Source organism: Ranitomeya variabilis, chromosome 4 (genome assembly GCF_051348905.1).
Source record: "Ranitomeya variabilis isolate aRanVar5 chromosome 4, aRanVar5.hap1, whole genome shotgun sequence".
Classification (NCBI taxonomy): domain Eukaryota; kingdom Metazoa; phylum Chordata; class Amphibia; order Anura; family Dendrobatidae; genus Ranitomeya; species Ranitomeya variabilis.
In genome coordinates, this window is record NC_135235.1 from 223,617,938 (window position 1) to 223,635,210 (window position 17,273).

General features: G+C 42.2%; 1 protein-coding gene and 2 long non-coding RNA genes across 3 annotated transcripts in view; 2 read left to right on the top strand and 1 right to left on the bottom strand.

Moving 5' to 3' along the window:
- Window positions 1-5,387: 5,387 nt before the first annotated feature.
- LOC143768686 (uncharacterized) lies at window positions 5,388-7,442 on the top strand. The gene is made up of 3 exons (XR_013213990.1): window positions 5,388-5,513; window positions 6,215-6,439; window positions 7,274-7,442. It is a non-coding gene; the product is annotated as an uncharacterized LOC143768686 (long non-coding RNA).
- Window positions 7,443-8,886: 1,444 nt separating this feature from the next.
- On the bottom strand, window positions 8,887-10,116 carry LOC143768687 (uncharacterized). Its single transcript, XR_013213991.1, has 4 exons — window positions 9,872-10,116; window positions 9,718-9,792; window positions 9,201-9,396; window positions 8,887-9,046 (listed from the first exon to the last, which is right to left on the bottom strand). It is a non-coding gene; the product is annotated as an uncharacterized LOC143768687 (long non-coding RNA).
- Window positions 10,117-12,215: 2,099 nt separating this feature from the next.
- LOC143770437 (sialic acid-binding Ig-like lectin 14) overlaps window positions 12,216-17,273 on the top strand; it is a 30,492-nt gene continuing 25,434 nt past the window's right edge. The window contains exons 1-3 of the mRNA XM_077260059.1: window positions 12,216-12,236; window positions 13,261-13,371; window positions 14,757-15,122. Of these exons, the coding sequence (XP_077116174.1) occupies window positions 13,302-13,371; window positions 14,757-15,122 (436 nt within the window). The 5' untranslated portion in view covers window positions 12,216-12,236; window positions 13,261-13,301. The remainder of the gene's footprint in view (window positions 12,237-13,260; window positions 13,372-14,756; window positions 15,123-17,273) is intronic.

The following is a 17,273-nucleotide window of genomic DNA, read 5'->3' on the forward strand; positions in this document are numbered from 1 at the left end:
AACCCTACTCCAGTCGGGGCTTGGACCACACCAAAAGGGTTTTCAATTACAGACTGTCCAGGGCCAGAAGGACTGTGGAGTGCGCCTTTGGCATCCTTGTCTCCAAATGGCGGATATTAGGATCCGCCATTAATCTGAAAACTGAGACAGTGGATGAGGTGGTGAAGGCTTGTGTGGTGCTCCACAATTACATTATGGCCAAAGAGAGACTGAATGTGGAACTGGATGAACCCATAGCCAACCCATTGCCCGATTACCAAGATCATCCTCTGAGGACAAGTGTTGAAATTGCGCAGATCAGGGATCGTTTTGCGGCCTATTTTGTGTCAGATGTTGGCCGTGTGTCATGGCAAGATACAATGGTGTAGATGTTACTGTTGGACTGTGTTCTGGTTTTAACTACACCAATAAATACCTCTACTGTGACTGTGCTAAAAATGTAATATAATAATAAACTCATTCTCCAGTAAATGTGCAATAAATGTAATCCGTTTAGGTTGCTTTGGTTATGTCAGATTTGGCATCTACCTATAGTTCACTAATGTAATGTGGCTAATGTCAAAAACTTGGAACCCTTTGTTTTAAAAATGTTGTTATTCTCTCAAAGTTTGTTTGCTTTTTTCTACCCGGCTTCAAAGAATAAATTTAGACCATACCATATAACATATTTGGTTGTCAGATCGCCGTGTGTCGTTGTGTTTGACAGCAAAAGCAACGATACCAGCGGTTTTACAATGGTAAGCAGGGTAAATATCGGGTTAATAAGCGTAGGGCGGCGCTTATTAGCCTGATATTTACCCTGGTTAGCAGTGTTAAATGTCAAAACCAAAAAACAGTACATATACTCATCTTCGCGTCCCCCGGCGTCCGCTTCCTGCACTGACTGAGCACCGGCTGTAAAGTTAATGCACAGCACAGCGGGGATGTGACGGCTCTGCTGTTCGGGCCGGCACTCAGTCATTGCAGGGTAGCGGAAGGCGGGGGACGTAATTGTGAGTATATGTACTGTTGTTTTCTTTAGATTTAACACTGTTAACCATGGTAAACATCGGAAGAGTGGCCCTGCGCTTAGCAACCTGATGTTTACCCTGGTTACACGGGGACCTTGGCATAGTTGGTCGCTGGAGAGCTGTCACACAGACAGCTCTCCAGCGACCAAATAGCGACGCTGCAGTGATCTGCATCATTGTCTGTTTCGCTGCAGCATAAGTGTGAAGGTACCTTTACGGTATGTGTCCCCGTTCATGATTGCATCCGGGATTTTGTCAGGATTTTACATCAGGATTTGTATGCCAAAACCTTGAGTGGACCAATTAGAGGAAAAGTAGAATAGAAACATATGCTCCACTTCTATATTTGTCCCTCACTCCTGGTTTTGGCTACAAATCTTGATGTAAAATCCTGACCAAATCCGGATGCAATCCTGAGCGTGGACACATACCCTTAGTCTTTGAAACCACCTCATACACTTTAGTGTTTGTAAACACCTCCTACAGCAATGAGAGACGCCCAAAAAAAGGGAACATTAAATCCAAACAAAATACTGTCTGACATTGCATATATGAGGTGTTTGAAGCCCAAAATTTGGGTAGACGGCGCACGGCGTGAATTGCCGAGAAGTATCCTGTAAAATAAGAGCAAATATTGTTTGCCAAAGAATAATTTTTATTGGGGGGAAACAGAAAAAAAAAGGGCAAATCAAATTATGGGGTATCAACATCCGCTACCAGCGGGGAATGGTACGTCTGGGCTGTTTGGGGATGGGGAGAGGAAGAGGAGGTTGACCCATAATCCAGGAGGCTGGAAGGCAGCTCAAAACCCAACGCAGGGTATAGTGGTGAAAATGGCTCATCTGGAGGGGAGGGAGGAGGCAACACAAGCCTTTGCGAGCTTGTTGTTTGGCCCTGGCTGCTCCTGCTGTGACTCGAGCCCCCACGCGACCTCAGTGTCGGTATTGGAGCAGCCAGAGCCTCCTTGTGTGTCCTCTTTCTTTTGGACCGCCCTCCCGCAGCAGCTCCCCCAGAATGACTGCTACGGGAGGATGAGGGCCTGGCAGGAGCAGGAGTGGGCGGCACACTGATATGGTGCATGTGGTGGGGTCGCTCGGCACGTGGACCTCGGTGGGGTGGCTGGAGGGGCTCTGCAGCAGGAGTCGGAGTCATGCTAGCCAGCGACGGTACTACGGGCATTGTCGCTGACTGCATGACCCGAGCCTGCTGCAGAGCCCTCACGTAGGCATTGTTGCAGGACTGCATCACCGAAATCTGGAGTTCCGGCGTAAGGTGTTCCACCATGCCCTTCCCAATAGTGCTTAAAAAATGTTTTGCCGGATTTGCGAGCTCGGCTTCCATATTTTCAAGGCGCCGTTCGATACTGGACAGACGAGTGTCCATTTTATCGCTCAACGCCTTGAAACAGTTCTGGAAAACCGTGCTCAAATGCAAAAATTCGGGCATGGCTGGCCTGTCCGAGGCCCGCTGGCGCTGTCGGGAAGTCCCAAACGAAGGTGCGCCAGAGGCCTCAGGCAGGGGAACACCTGATGGACCGGCTGCCGGTTTGCCAGATGGTGGTGCAAGCCTGCTGTCGCTGTGGGAGGGCTGTGACGGGTCAGATGGCGATTCATGAAGGGCCGCTCCTGCGGGGCGAGCTCGCTCGAGGGTGCTGCTGTGTGTCCTGTGAAAAGATAAGGAAAGAATTAGTCTTCAATTAATTACCTAGCACATACGCCAACTCCTGTACTAAAATTAACATTACATGACAGATCAATACATTACAATCCCCTGGCTATCAGTCTGTGTGGCCTATAATAAATTGCTGATTGTTATGGTCAGCTGACCATTAGGGCTGACGATAACAATCATGGACATACCTACCGCAGAAAATGCCTGTTCATGCCCGCTGCCCAAGCCCATGCCTACCTCTGTCATCTTTTTTATACCTTTTTGGACCAAAAATCTTTCTTGATGCTGCCTATGCCGCCCAAATACCGTATATACTCGAGTATAAGCCGACCCGAGTATAAGCCGACCCCCCTAATTTTGCCACAAAAAACTGGGAAAACTTATTGACTCGAGTATAAGCCTAGGGTGGAAAATGCAGTAGGTACCGGTGAATTTCAAAATTAAAAATAGATACTCCATACCGTTCATTATGGCCCCATAGATGCTCCACATAAAGCTGTGCCATATATACAATGCTCTGCACCGTTATTGCCCCATAGCTGTGCCATACAGTGCTCTGCACCATTATTGCCCCATAGCTGTGCCATATAGTGCTCGGGACCATTATTGCCCCATAGCTGTGCCATATAGTGCTCTGCACCGTTATTGCCCCATAGCTGTGCCATATAGTGCTCTGCACCGTTATTGCCCCATAGCTGTGCCATATAGTGCTATGCACCGTCCATTATTGCCCCATAGCTGTGCTGCTGCAATAAAATAATAAAACACATACTCACCTGTCTTGCTTGCAGCTCCTCGGCGCCATCTTCCCGGCGTCTCCCTGCACTGACTGATCAGGCAGAGGGCGGCGCGCACACTATATGCGTCATCGCGCCCTCTGACCTGCACAGTCAGTGCAGAGAGACGCCGGGAAGATGGCGCGACGCCCGGCGTATGGAACGAGGACAGGTGAATATGTCATACTTACCTGCTCCCGGCGTCCCGCTCCTTCCCCCGGACAGCTGGTCTTCGGTGCTGCAGCCTCTTCCTCTATCAGCGGTAACCGGCACCGCTGATTAGATAAATGAATTATGCGGCTCCACCCCTATGGGGGGTGGAGCAGCCTATTCATTTCTCTAATGAGCGGTCCCACGTGACCGCTCAGGGGAAGAGGCTGCTGCACCCGGAGACCGTGGGATGGGCAGGGGGAGCGTCAGGATCGCCGGGACTAGGTGAGTATGCCTCAGCGCCCTCTCCCCCTCACCCGCCGACCCCACCACCGATCATGACTTGAGTATAAGCCGAGAGGGGCACTTTCAGCCCAAAAATTTGGGCTGAAAATCTCGGCTTATACTCGAGTATATACGGTAGTCTCAAATTTAAAGTTAAGAAAAACAGTTGACAAACCCCCCCAAAAAAAACACTTTGCTGATCTGATCGCAGGAACGGCCATGACGTTAGGATCATGTGATCGAGACGTCATCATTATTCCTGCAATCAGAACTACCCTGACTCAGAACGTAACCTGTCATGGACTACAATGACTCACGCCTAAACCAAAAAATAAATATAATGGGCTAGATACCATTCCACTAGGGTAAAAGGATGGCCAATATGCTACGCTGACTACATAGATGGCCTTGAGAACCCGCTGGGAGGCAGCTTGTCATACATGTTCTTTGACGTTTATGACTATTCTTGTGGACATGAATAGTAAATCCATTAATGATCTTGGATTGGAAATTGATGAAATCCATAATAAACTCCAGACAGAGTGTACACATGATGAATTCGACAAATTTAAAAAAGAAATCGACACTTCATGTGATGAGTGGGAGAAGGACATTTCTGCCAAAAAGAATAAAAAATTTCAACGAGACCTTCAGGACAGAAAAGACAATAAAGTCTATAGATGGGTGCATTTCAATCCGCAGGATAGAGGAGGTGCTGTATCTGAGGCAGCAAGTACTTCTAGTGCAGGTACATCTGTATCTTCAAACAATATGGTTGTTGAGCAGAATCATACACGGTATAATCAGAGGCGGAAGGAAGATCGATTTAGGAGATATAATACCAGAAAAAGACAAAATCTTAACCTAGATGAAGGGGATGATGAACCTCAAAGAAGTCTTATGAAGGTAATTAATCTTTCAGATGTAGTTTTGTCTGAGGCCCAGGTGGCGGTTTTGAGTAGGGGTCTCTGTTTCTCTCCATCATCTGCCCCTGATCACTTTTCTATTCTGAAGGATCTGAATTTGTTTGCACGTAAGATGTTTTTTAGGCGAATATACCACCAACAACCTTCTGTGGTTTCATCCCCCACAGAAACAGAAACGGAAGTACTCCAGATTCTAGAAGAGCTTGCTGAGGAAGCCTCTTCTTCCACACAGTATCCTAAGTATTTGCTTCCGAAATCAAAAAATTTCCCGCAGATTAGTACTGTGCCCGCCATTGATTTATTTGTTCAGTTGGTCATGAAAGATATTAAAGAGATCCCTGAATCGATTAAAGGGGATAATCTCAATCATGATGAGAGACAAGCTTTGAGAGAATTAAAAGGCCTGAAAGAAGTCATCATCAAGCCGTCAGATAAAGGTGGGAATGTGGTGGTATGGTCAAAATTGGCCTATGAGAAAGAAATGTGGAGACAGTTACGTAACTCTGTGTGTTACAAAAAACTAACGTTCAACCCTCTATTGAAATTTAGGAGTGAACTTTTTAGTCTACTCCAGAATGCGGTATCTGATGGTATTTTGACTAAGAAACAAAGAGATGGTTTGTGGAATGAAGATCCTACGGTAGCAAGCATATATCTTCTACCTAAAATCCATAAGGATCCAGTTACACCCCCAGGTAGGCCCATCGTATCTGGTGTCAATAGTCTATGTGATCCAATCTCTAAATTGATTGACTTTTATTTGAAACCATTGGTTGAGACACTGCCGTCATTTCTGAAGGACACCACTGATGTCCTGAAGAAATTGGATGGCTTGCATTTGGATGAGAATATGCTATTGGTCACCTGTGATGTCGAATCTTTATACACCTCGATTCGGCACCAGGATGGCCTGGACGCAACTACTTTTTTTCTTGATAGTAGTGGGTTGGACCATGATTTATGTTGTTTTTTGATTAAGGCGTTAGATTTTGTTCTGACACACAATTTTTTTATGTTTCGAGATTTCTTTTTCCTTCAGTTACAAGGCACCGCGATGGGGGCGTCTTGTGCGCCCTCTTACGCAAATTTATTTTTGGGTTTATGGGAGAGGGAAATTTTTCAGACTAATGTACATCCATTAAGCCATAAGGTGGTCTCTTGGTGGAGATACATCGATGATGTGCTGATGATATGGCAGGGCACACATGAGGAATTAGGCGCATTCATCGATGTACTGAACACCAATGTCAGAAATATCAAGCTGACATATAAGTGGGAGAGACATAAAATAGACTTCCTGGATATCTCTATCATGGTAGGAAACGATGGTACTGTTCATACAGATCTATTTAGGAAGGAAACGTCTGTTAACTCCCTCTTACATTCATCTTCACAGCATCCTTACCACCTTATTAAAAACATCCCTACTGGACAGTTCTTACGTGCCAGAAGAATATGTTCTAGTAATGAATTATTTGAAAAACAAGCTCAAGATTTGTGTGTAAGGTTTAAGGATCGCGGGTATGGAAAGAGGACCATTTGTCGCTCCTATCAAAGAGCATTATGTAGTCAAAGAACCACTCTACTGCAGAAACAAAGGAAGGACAAAAATCTTGACCAGGTACGTTGTGTGTTGGACTTTCATTCCAGAAGTGAAGATGTAAGGAGAGCTATTAACAAGTACTGGTCAGTCCTTATGACTGATGGAGTTTTGGCCAAATGTTTGGGACCACGTCCCTCTATCGCTTTTAGGCGTTCCCCTAATCTTAGGGACCAGTTGGTGCATAGCTACCATAAGGGTCCGGACCAGAAATTCATTTTTGGTGCTCGAGGCCCTAGATGGGGATGCACCAGCTGTGGTAAATGTCTTGCCTGCTCGAATGTGGATACAGCTTCTGATTTTTCCAATTCAAAGGGCAATAGACAGTTTCAAATTACTCATACCATCACATGTACGACCAGAGCTGTGATTTATCATGCTACTTGCCCTTGTGGCCTTATTTATGTCGGAATGACGACACGTGAATTCCGTAGGAGGATACGAGAACATGTCCTTGATATTGAGGGGGCACGGACGACGGAGGACCCCTTAAAACTAAAACCCATTCCAAGACACTTTAAGGCCCTACACGGGTGTGATCCAAGTGGATTGCGGATTAAGGGTATCGATCGGGTCTTTATAGGACAGAGAGGTGGAAATTGGAAGAGGATGTTGGCCCAGAGGGAGGCAAGATGGATTTACAAGCTGGATACTATCGTGCCCCTGGGTCTTAATGATCATAACAGTTATACCCCCTTCCTACCAGTTTGATCTGGATGGATATGTTTAAGGTGCTTAGTTTAATTTATAGATTTATACAGATTATTAATGGTAGTGATCTTTTGGACTTTGGTTTTAGCCGGTTTTATTATTTTATTTTAACTATATCTTTTTGCTTTCTTTGTCTTTGTGTAGGATCTTGGTGGATGTATATGTATCAATTGGTTAACTGGAATGGAATGTTCTCGGTATTGGATATATCCCTGCTTCATACTGGACCTTTTGTCTTTATAGGATGCCTGAATTTTGGATTATATGTGCCTGTGCCCATGTGCTTATTATGCAAGAGCTATTAAATTATTGTTTTTTCTCACTTTGTTTATTCACTTATGTTTATTTCTTTATTTACATGTCTTTAGTTTTCATTATTATATTTACATATGTGGTTTTCAGCTTTTGTCGCACTTTATTGGTAATATATCACTTATTATCCTAATATTGGGGCTTTATGTGCTCCTTGTTGTACATTTCTATATATTTATATGATGATTGTCTTAATATTATTTGTTTCAGGTTTGTTTTGCGCTTTTTTCACTTGAGCACTTTTGCACTTTGCACTTTTTCACTTTTTCTGGCAATATGATTATGTGCCAATTTTTTATATGCTCTGGTTGCGATCATGTATACCAGAAGGCATGTCGGTGGCACATATGCTTTCCCGGGAATGGCAGGATGGTTTTATGTATCGGCACTGATGTTTGGTTGTGCCGGTGTTTACGGCGGTTTAAAGTACGCGCTGATAACATGTTGTTGGTTACCATGGTCACGGGCGTCATACCGGATGTGACATCAGTGGGTACCATGTATGTTGTGAAGGTGCGTCTCCGATGCACCGGAAGTGGTCACCGCATTGTGCGCACGGCGAAGCGTGGGGTATCCAGGACGCTGTATTAGCTTGGTGACCATGGATACAGGGGTCGCACCGGATATGACGCTAACTGTGTCGGTACCTTTTAGCTATGGCATGGAAAGGGGATTGTGTGAGGTCTTATTTAATTATTGGATCAGGTGTGCATACCGCGGCCATGACGTTCTGTTCTTTATGTATGTTTTGCGCTTTTATTATGTTTGTCTTGCACATGTGCGCACACAGGTGTGTGTCATTCCGCAATTATCTTCTGCACCATCTTGATTGGTCCTCATGGACTTATATACCTTCTCTGGCTAGTACCCAACCACCCTTGGACGAAGCATTTCACTGCGAAACGCGCGTCGGGTGTGGTGGGTCTCCAGGAGCGCTCTATAGGTAACACTATATACACTTTGTATTTACTCTATATTGTATTTACCTTATAATTTTCTACTTAGATCTCTCTTTGCATATATGTATATGGTCACTTGGCACATATGTTATGTATTAGCATTTAGTTTTTACTATATTTGAGAGTGGTTCTCCTGGATAGCCCACCTTCTTGTTCCTGTATTGTGGATTTTATTCATCACTGTTTTTATATGTATTGTTAATAAAGTATTTATGGTTTTTACTTGATATTGTGTGAAGGATGACTTTTTGGTGTTGCATGACTACATAGATGGCCAATACACTATGTTCCTTTGGAAATATACTATGTGGATACGTGGCTAGAACGTGTACTATGTGGCTGCGATATAGTGGCCTGGCAATATACTATGTGGATGCACAATGTACGTGCCTGTGCAATGTACTATGTGGCTGGGCAATATGCTATGTGTCTGGGCAATGTTCAATGTGGATGTGCAATATGGTATGTGGCCAAAATACTTACTGTCGGCGGGTAAGGACCGGTCTTAAGAACTCTAGTGCCCTGTTATATTTATAGGGCACCGACTTGGACGCAGCAGCACCACTCCGAGCTTGCTCCTCCGCAGCACGGATCCCCTTATTGAAACGGTCCTTCATGGATCGCCATCTGGTCCTCAACTTTTTCACTGTGAATGTAAATCAAAAAAAATGGTTACATATTTCGCATTTTAAAAGGAAAAAACAATCGTGTGCGATGCAAAGTTTAGGCCTTGATCGCATCACACACGGTTGTGTTTATCCTGGCAAGATGGGTCATAGCAGCGTCTCAGCAATACTCACTAAAGTTGCCTTTGGCCTTTGCTGAGGCACTGTCAAAGCCATCCCACAGCGACTTTGCCACCTCTGCCCACAAACGCCTCGACACCACCTGGTCCATGTGCCGAGGGTCCCGGCTGTCCCACAACGGGCCACGCTCCTGGATGCTGGAAATCAGGAGGTCCACATCTATACTGTCTCCTTGGGCCCGTTGTGAAACCTAGAAAAATTAGAAAGCAAATAGGTTAAAAAGATGCAAATATTAACAACCACCAGCACCTGGCATGATAGGTACCTTTGCCCTATCCTTGGACATTTGATGTATGTATATTGATGTTTTATACACCTGTATTTTTTAATGTTTGTGTGCAGGGAGTTCAACTTTATTTTACCTTCACCCAATACTTGCTGCCGTGAAAAGCTATAATGTAATTAATCTTAGGAAACATCCCTAGTGAAACCAGGATGCTCTTCAAATGCAATGTTCCTCACAGCAGGATGCTACTCCAAACTAAAAAAGAATTTACAAAAAAATACTCACTCGCCGGCCTGACGCCACATCTTGGCCCCGATCTCTCTGCTCCCGCTGTGTGCCTTCTCCCTCACTTGAAGAAGCCTGTAAAAATTGGCATAAAAAAGTATTGTCAATGCTACAAATGGCAGTGAATAGTAAGCAACTGGACATAATTCCTCACCGCACTCCCCCGCGCCGATTGGCCAGATGATGAAGAACTTGGCATTCTTTCAATTTTGGTCTGCAAAAACAAAAAAAGGCAAAAATCACATCCAATGCCACATACAATAAAATATGCCCAAAACATTAAAACAAACACAATTGACTGTTGACTGATAGGACAATGCAAACTCAAAAAGCGACATGACAACGCCATACATTGCAAGAGAAAACAATCCAAGAATAGACACAAACAAAATTAAGCCAAAATAGACACCTATGTCCAAATTTTGCAAGATACAAACTTCCCAAAAAAACCTTCCATGACCAAAAAAGGCACAATGAAATAGCAACCTAATGAACGCCATAATTTACAATGAAAACAAGACATGATCCCAAACAACACCATCTGGTGACATCCACCGAAATACATCAGAAAAAGGCGATAAATACAATTCTAGATAATAAGCAATAAACATTACGGGACAACCGCTGTTACAATATCCAGCAACACAAAAGATAACCCATAGTCAAATAGAAAAGAAAACACACGAAATTTTCAAAAAAGGGCCCCAAATACAAAAAACTAAAAAATAAAGGCCATACTAAACACTTGTCAATGTAAACATTCAAGAAAGGAGATACATACGGAAGCCATACGGAAAACGACGTAAAACCATCAGAGATAAAAGGAAAAAAAAAAAAAAAAAGGGAACATACAATTGAAAATAGAATGGCATATAGCAGCACAGAACAATACAATACAAATGAAACATCATAAATGTAGCCCCCCCACCAGCAAGAAAAGACACTCAAGGAAAGAAAAAAAAATGGCAACAGCATAATAAAACACAGCAAGACATGAGCCAAGAAAACGCCATACGGTTACCCCCAAGAATAGAAACCCTAAAAAGACATGCAACAGAAATTTAACATAAAAATCTGCAAAATTCAAGACATTGACCAACCGCATGACACCAGAACAACCCCAAATCCATAAAACCAATCCAAAACCAAGCAAGGCCGAAGACAACAAACGCCAGCATATAACGCCAGAAGTACATCAGAACCAGATGAAACCAAAAAATTTGTCAATAACAACCCACAGTGCCATAACCGTACAATAGTACACACCAAACATTGCACAAATTAAAACCAAATGAAGAACTAAAACACAGAATTAAAAATATGCAAAGAGAAATATATACTTACAGGTTTTGAAAGCAGGTTTCTCCTCAGTGACTTGTCTTGTGTGATAGCCTTGTGAAAGACAATGCCAAACACCTTTTTTTTTCTATATATATAGTGTTTTTTTTTTGTCTAGACAAAGTCTAGACAATGTTTTGCATTTTTAATTGAAAAACGCATGCGTCGTACAACGCACCACGACGCAAGTACTTGCGTCGTCTGCGTTGTCGATACAAGTAAATGGGAAAAAAGGCGCATTGACCACGCAAACACGACGCAAACACGACGCAAACACGACGCATGCGTTTTTACCAAAGTCAGCGCCGCCCAAAAAATGCAACATGTTGCGTCTGCCGTGCCCTGACAGGTGCGGCCTAACGCCGCATGCGGCGTAAAACGCAACAAAACGCAGGACAACGCATGTACATGCGGCGCCTTGCGGCGCCAATGTTAAAGATAGGGACGCACGACGCATGCGTTTTGTTGCGGCGAGGACGCTGCGGCGCACACCGCAATTGTGAACGTAGCATAACTCAGTCAGTTTTTTATGAGCAACTCAATAGATGGAAAAATAAAAAGTTACCAGTCTCAGAAAGTGACGACACAAACTAAGATTTTTCATTCTAAAGATTTTTTTCTCCACTTATTGAAAAAAATAAAAAAAATATAAAAGTCATTTTTACTGCAGGATGAAAGTCATAAAAGCAAAACTCAAATACCAATGCCGGAAATATATATATATATATATATATATATATATATATATATATTTTTTTTTTTTTTTTTTTTTTTTAATCAAATCACCCCATTTAGAATTTTTTTCTCCATTTACCAGCACATTTAAAATTTTAATTCTCCATACAAAAAGTAAGCTATCGTATGGGTATGTCAAAGGGGAGGAAATAAGGAAGAAAAAAAAATGGGTCTTTGCAAGAAGGAATAATAGAGATTCCTTGTTTAATATTACAAGAAATAACATCAAATTTAATATGAATTTGGAAACATCTAAATTAATTTTTTGGAGTAAAAGAAATGAGAAAATCTCCCAAGATAAAAAGCAAATAACAGATATAATTAAAAACACACTGCTTTTCTCCGACTCACCACTAGGGGGCACTTGTGCTGTACAGGATGTTTACTGTGAGGTTCACTATCTTATTTTTGGCTTTGAACTTTACACAATCTGGATCTGACCGCGGGTACGTTCACTCTTCTTTCTTACTCCCTATCTATATATCTTTATTAATTTATAACATAATATTATTGCTAACACTGATACAATGTGTCCCAACAGGAGACTTGTACTTTTGCAACAGTACCATAATTGTGCATTATGCAATTATCTAATCTCCTAATTAATGGAGAGATTTAATCTGTGGCTCCTACATACACGTACACCCCTCATCTGAATTTTACAGACTTCGCTAAAAAAAATAAAATTGTAGAATTGGAATGTTTTTAAAATATCTCAAAAATGTTATTTTGGGAAAGTTTTCATTTTTTATTTTTCAGAATTATTACTTATTATTATATGCAAATTGCCTCTTCTGAGAAAAAGAGGACTTAAACTCTACAGTGCCACCTATTGGAAGTAGCAATCCTACAAGTCACAATCAACCCTTTAACGAGTCGTGCAATATGACTTAGGATAAAAGCCAAATCAGTATCTCAATTCGCATTGTTATTATTATACACCAAATAATCATCCTAACCAGTTTGTGGGCAGGGAATATTTCACACGCAACATTTTATTTTTTTTCCGCAGCCCAAACTTGGCAGTAAAAAAATTTAAAAGGCAAGTTTGCTGCATATTTTTTAGCTGTCGAAATGTACAGGTTTTTTACAGTTGGTTTTATTTACAAAAAAACAACAAAACCTGTTTGCTGTATTTTTTACAGCGTTTTTTTTTCAGTTTCACATTGTTTTCTAATGGTAAAAATTCAAATGAATTGACATGCCGCAGATTTAAAAAAAAAAGTTGCAATTCTCAAATTTCATCAGAAAAGAAACTAAATCTTGCAGGTTTTACTGGTTCTGTAAAGCACAGCTTCTTATTTCCAAAAAAGAAAAGCCGCTAAAGTGCTGCGCATGAACATAGCCTCCTTCACATGCAGTCCTTGCTGGCTATACTTCAAGTTAGGTGGATTTTTGGACTGAGTTCCGGCTCCCCAGTCAAGGATTATCCTCCTGCATATTAACATGACATATGTTTTCATTTCTCAGCTCTCGTAAAGGAAAACTCCTACATTCATCTCAGTGTCAAGATGAGGCTGGAAAGCAGCGGCAGGAACGGGCTGAGTTTAGCAATTATCATTTTGTCACAGCTCTGGATCTGTAAGTAGAACTAAACGTTGGTCATGTAAAAAAAACCTGTTGGCTTATTCAGTGGCGTATCACTTCCGGAACAGGAAATTTTACACCCCCGAACCCACGGACCATGAACGCTTAATTTTATGAACTCCTTACCCCTAGACCAAATGTATTGTATTTTAAGAAAATACTGATATAATTCTGGTTGACCCACTGACACTCTTGATATCTTGTGCTTTTTGCTAGAGGGAAAATATACCTTCTTTCTCGATTCTAACATAAAAACTTACAGAATTAAGCTATACATTGTTACATTTTTTATTACCTGTTTGAGTATTTTTATGTAACTAATTTATTACCCTAACCCTAAACCTGTGCCTAACACTAGTCCTAACCTTAGGGGAAGAGTCGACGGCCATATAACGCAATTCTCAGACTGGCCATCGACTCTCCCTACTCGAGCGGGACAGCATGTATTTCTATGCAGCTGTCACGCACGGGTGAGGAGAGCTGCCGACCAGTCCAAACATTGGGATGCAATCCCTGTGCAAGTTATATGAACGTCTGATTCTTCCCTAACAATAGTTGGGGTTATAAAAAGTATGTAAATGTAAGAAGGTGACCGGATACAGGGACAAGGCGGAAGTAATCAATTAAACTGGGCTTTGCTTCCATGCGCGCCACAATTCATTGGCTCACGCTTCCTTCGTCTTCCTGGACACACGTCCTCGCTGTCCCTTCACTTGGTGCCGAATCTCTCCCATTTTGAAAGCTTGCCTTTTATACCAGTGAACTGTGTCACAAAGGTTACCTGACCCAGTGCACCATCTAAACACGTCCCTCCTGAAACTCTCCCTCTTCCGGTCGGTTCCGTTTAGACAGTAAATGGCAGTCCTCATGCACAAATGATGCACAGCCCTGGGGATTCTCATCCTTTATGTCACACCCACTTAAACAAAATCTTCAAGTTTATTAAAACTTTAGTGTTTTCTGTTGGAGACACTTTAAAAAAAAATGGACAAATCTCATGGCAGGTATCTGTCTCTTCTCCCACAAAAAATAAAAAATGAGAGCATGGACGAGCACAGTGTAGCTTTTGCTATCTCACTCACTTTCTCTGCAGAGAGCAACAGTTCTGATGAGTTTGTCCCCGGATGATGCACTTTGCATTAGCAACAACCGAGATGTCAAAGCAATCTTCATTGTACTGAAAGTTTTGTCATTTTGAGGTCAAATCAAAGCCTTCTGGGCTTTATCTTGAGTAGAATGAAGGTTTTAAGTTCCCCATTCTGGCGATCAGTGGGAGTCTTAATCACACCGGTCTACAATTATTCAGATTTCTTTAAACTCACAGCTCACAATGTATTTATATGTATGACTTGCTCTTTCTTTCCATCCCCTTCCTACAGATTCCTGGTGTCAGACTGCCCCGGACGGTTTCTCCATCCAGGTGGAGCCAAGTGTCACTGTGCAGGAGGGTCTGTGCGTAATAATTCCTTGCTCATTTACGGCGGAGTATATATCAACCTTCAAGAATTCGATTGGATACTGGAAGAGTGACTTTGATACCAACGTCGCCTCTAGCGACACATCCGTGTCCATACTTAAAGAGAATTTCCATGTGATAGGGAATCCGGATAACGGGGACTGCACCCTGAAAGTCACTGATGCCAGGAAACAAGACACCGGGACATATTTCTTCCGAATTGAAGGCAGTAAAGAGCTGCCGATTAAGTACAACTACTTATCACACAAATTAACTCTTCTGGTAACAGGTGAGATCTCCTAAGAGCTCTATGCACAAAAGTCATTTTTTAATGATGCAATAAACAATTTATTATTATCTGTAAAATGGTTGACAGCTCGGATCTCCAGTTATTGGAACTTGTTGATACAATGTTGCAATATTTATTCTGAAGAGAATCTAAGCGGGGGCGGAACTGCAAAATGATTAACAGTTCCGATCTCCAGTTTTTAAAAACACATTGGAACATGTTGATACAATGTTGCAATATTTCCAAACAATATTTATTCTGAAGAGTATCTAAGCATGGGCGGAACTTAAAAATGATTGACAGTCTGATCTCCAGTTTTTAAAAACATTGGAACATGTTGATACAATGTTGCAATTTTGACAAACAATATTTATTTTCTGAAGAATATCTAAGTGTGGACAGAACTGCAAAATGATTGACAGCTCTGATTTCCAATTATTACACACATATTGGATCATTTTGATACAATTTTGCAATATTTAATAGAATATTTACTCTGAAGAGTATCTAAGCATGGGCGGAACTTAAAAATGATTGACAGTCTGATCTCCAGTTTTTAAAAACATTGGAACATGTTGATACAATGTCGTAATATTTATTTTCTGAAGAGTATCTAAGCCGGGGCGGTACTGTAAAATGATTGACAGCTCTGATCTCCAGTTATTAAACACATAATGGAACATGGTGATACAATGTTGCAATATTTATTTTCTAAAGAGTATCTAAGCGGGGGCCGAACTGCAAAATGATTGACAGCTCTGATCTCCAGTTATTAAACACATAATGGAACATGGTGATACAATGTTGCAATATTTATAAACAATATTTACTCTGATGAGTATCTAAGCATGGGTGGAACTGCAAAATGATTGACAGCTTTGATCTTAGCTCCTGTTTTGCCACAGTCTTACCCATCATTTTACATAGTGTCGAGTATATTTTTTTTCCAGAATTTGCACCTTCTGTCAGTTTGCACACAACACAATGGCTGATATGGGGAAATCATAACTATAGGAGATGTTCCTCCCCTGCTGTACAGTGAGGTCCTGCAGTGGAAAAAGAGATGCAGAATACTTTGTGGTGACAGCCCATATCTATTGCTGAAATATTTTTGCACAGCTAATATAATTTGGATTGATATAGGTAAAGTGTGTGATACAGATGTAGCAAAAGTTCCCTTGATTTACACAATACAGCACTAGGGTATCAGGGCAAAAATCGACTTTGGTCCATGGCTTGTGTAATGGTAATGTATCTTAACCCTAGAACGCATACCCATAGAAATCTACACATTCACGCACCTGGGGCCTTTTAGGCCTGTTTACAATTATCATGGAATAACTCAAATAAAAATACTTTTCAAAGTTTATTGCAAAGTAAGGATGCATTCCCACTAGCGCAGGGGTCCGCCAGGACAGGATTCCGTAATGGATCTGACCTCCTGGTGACCCCAGCTAAGGCTGGCGGACGCATACCTGGGGCCTCGCAGGCCTGCCAGGTTACTTGTTTTCTATTTTCTGTAAAATTACTTTAGTTAGAATTTTGAAACTCTAGGTATTCCTCAGGTATATAGTTGTTAGTAGGGTTGAGCGACTTTTACTTTTTTGGGGTCGAGTCGGGTTTTGCGAAACCCGACTTTGTGAAAAGTCGAGTCGAGTGAAGTCGGCCGATTATCGCGAAAAGTCCGGGATCGACCGAAACATGAAACCCAATGCAAGTCAATGGGGAAGCATAGTCGGCAGTGAGTGGAGGCCAGGAAAACACCTACAGTGCCCATTTTAATGGCAAAAACATCCATTCTTGTTTCTGAAGCTTGTCAATCTTAATTAACTTTATAATAATAGTTGGGCATTGGAAATTGGGGGTCATTTGGCTAAAGTTGTGGGGGGTAGGGCTGGTTAAAGTTTTTAGTGGGCCCAGGAAACGTGGACTACGTCACGGCAGTGGAGCAGGGAGAGGTAAGTATTTCAACGTTGCAAGTGCTGTGATCCTGAGCAAGCATGGGGGGCCCACTCGTTCGCATTGGCACTGGCACAGGGCCCCTCACAGTACGGCGGTGTGTTTGCATGGCGGGGTCGCCTCCCACCGGCAGCGACACTTTTGCATACTATGAGGGGCCCTGTGCCAGTGGCATCACCAACGAGTATGCCC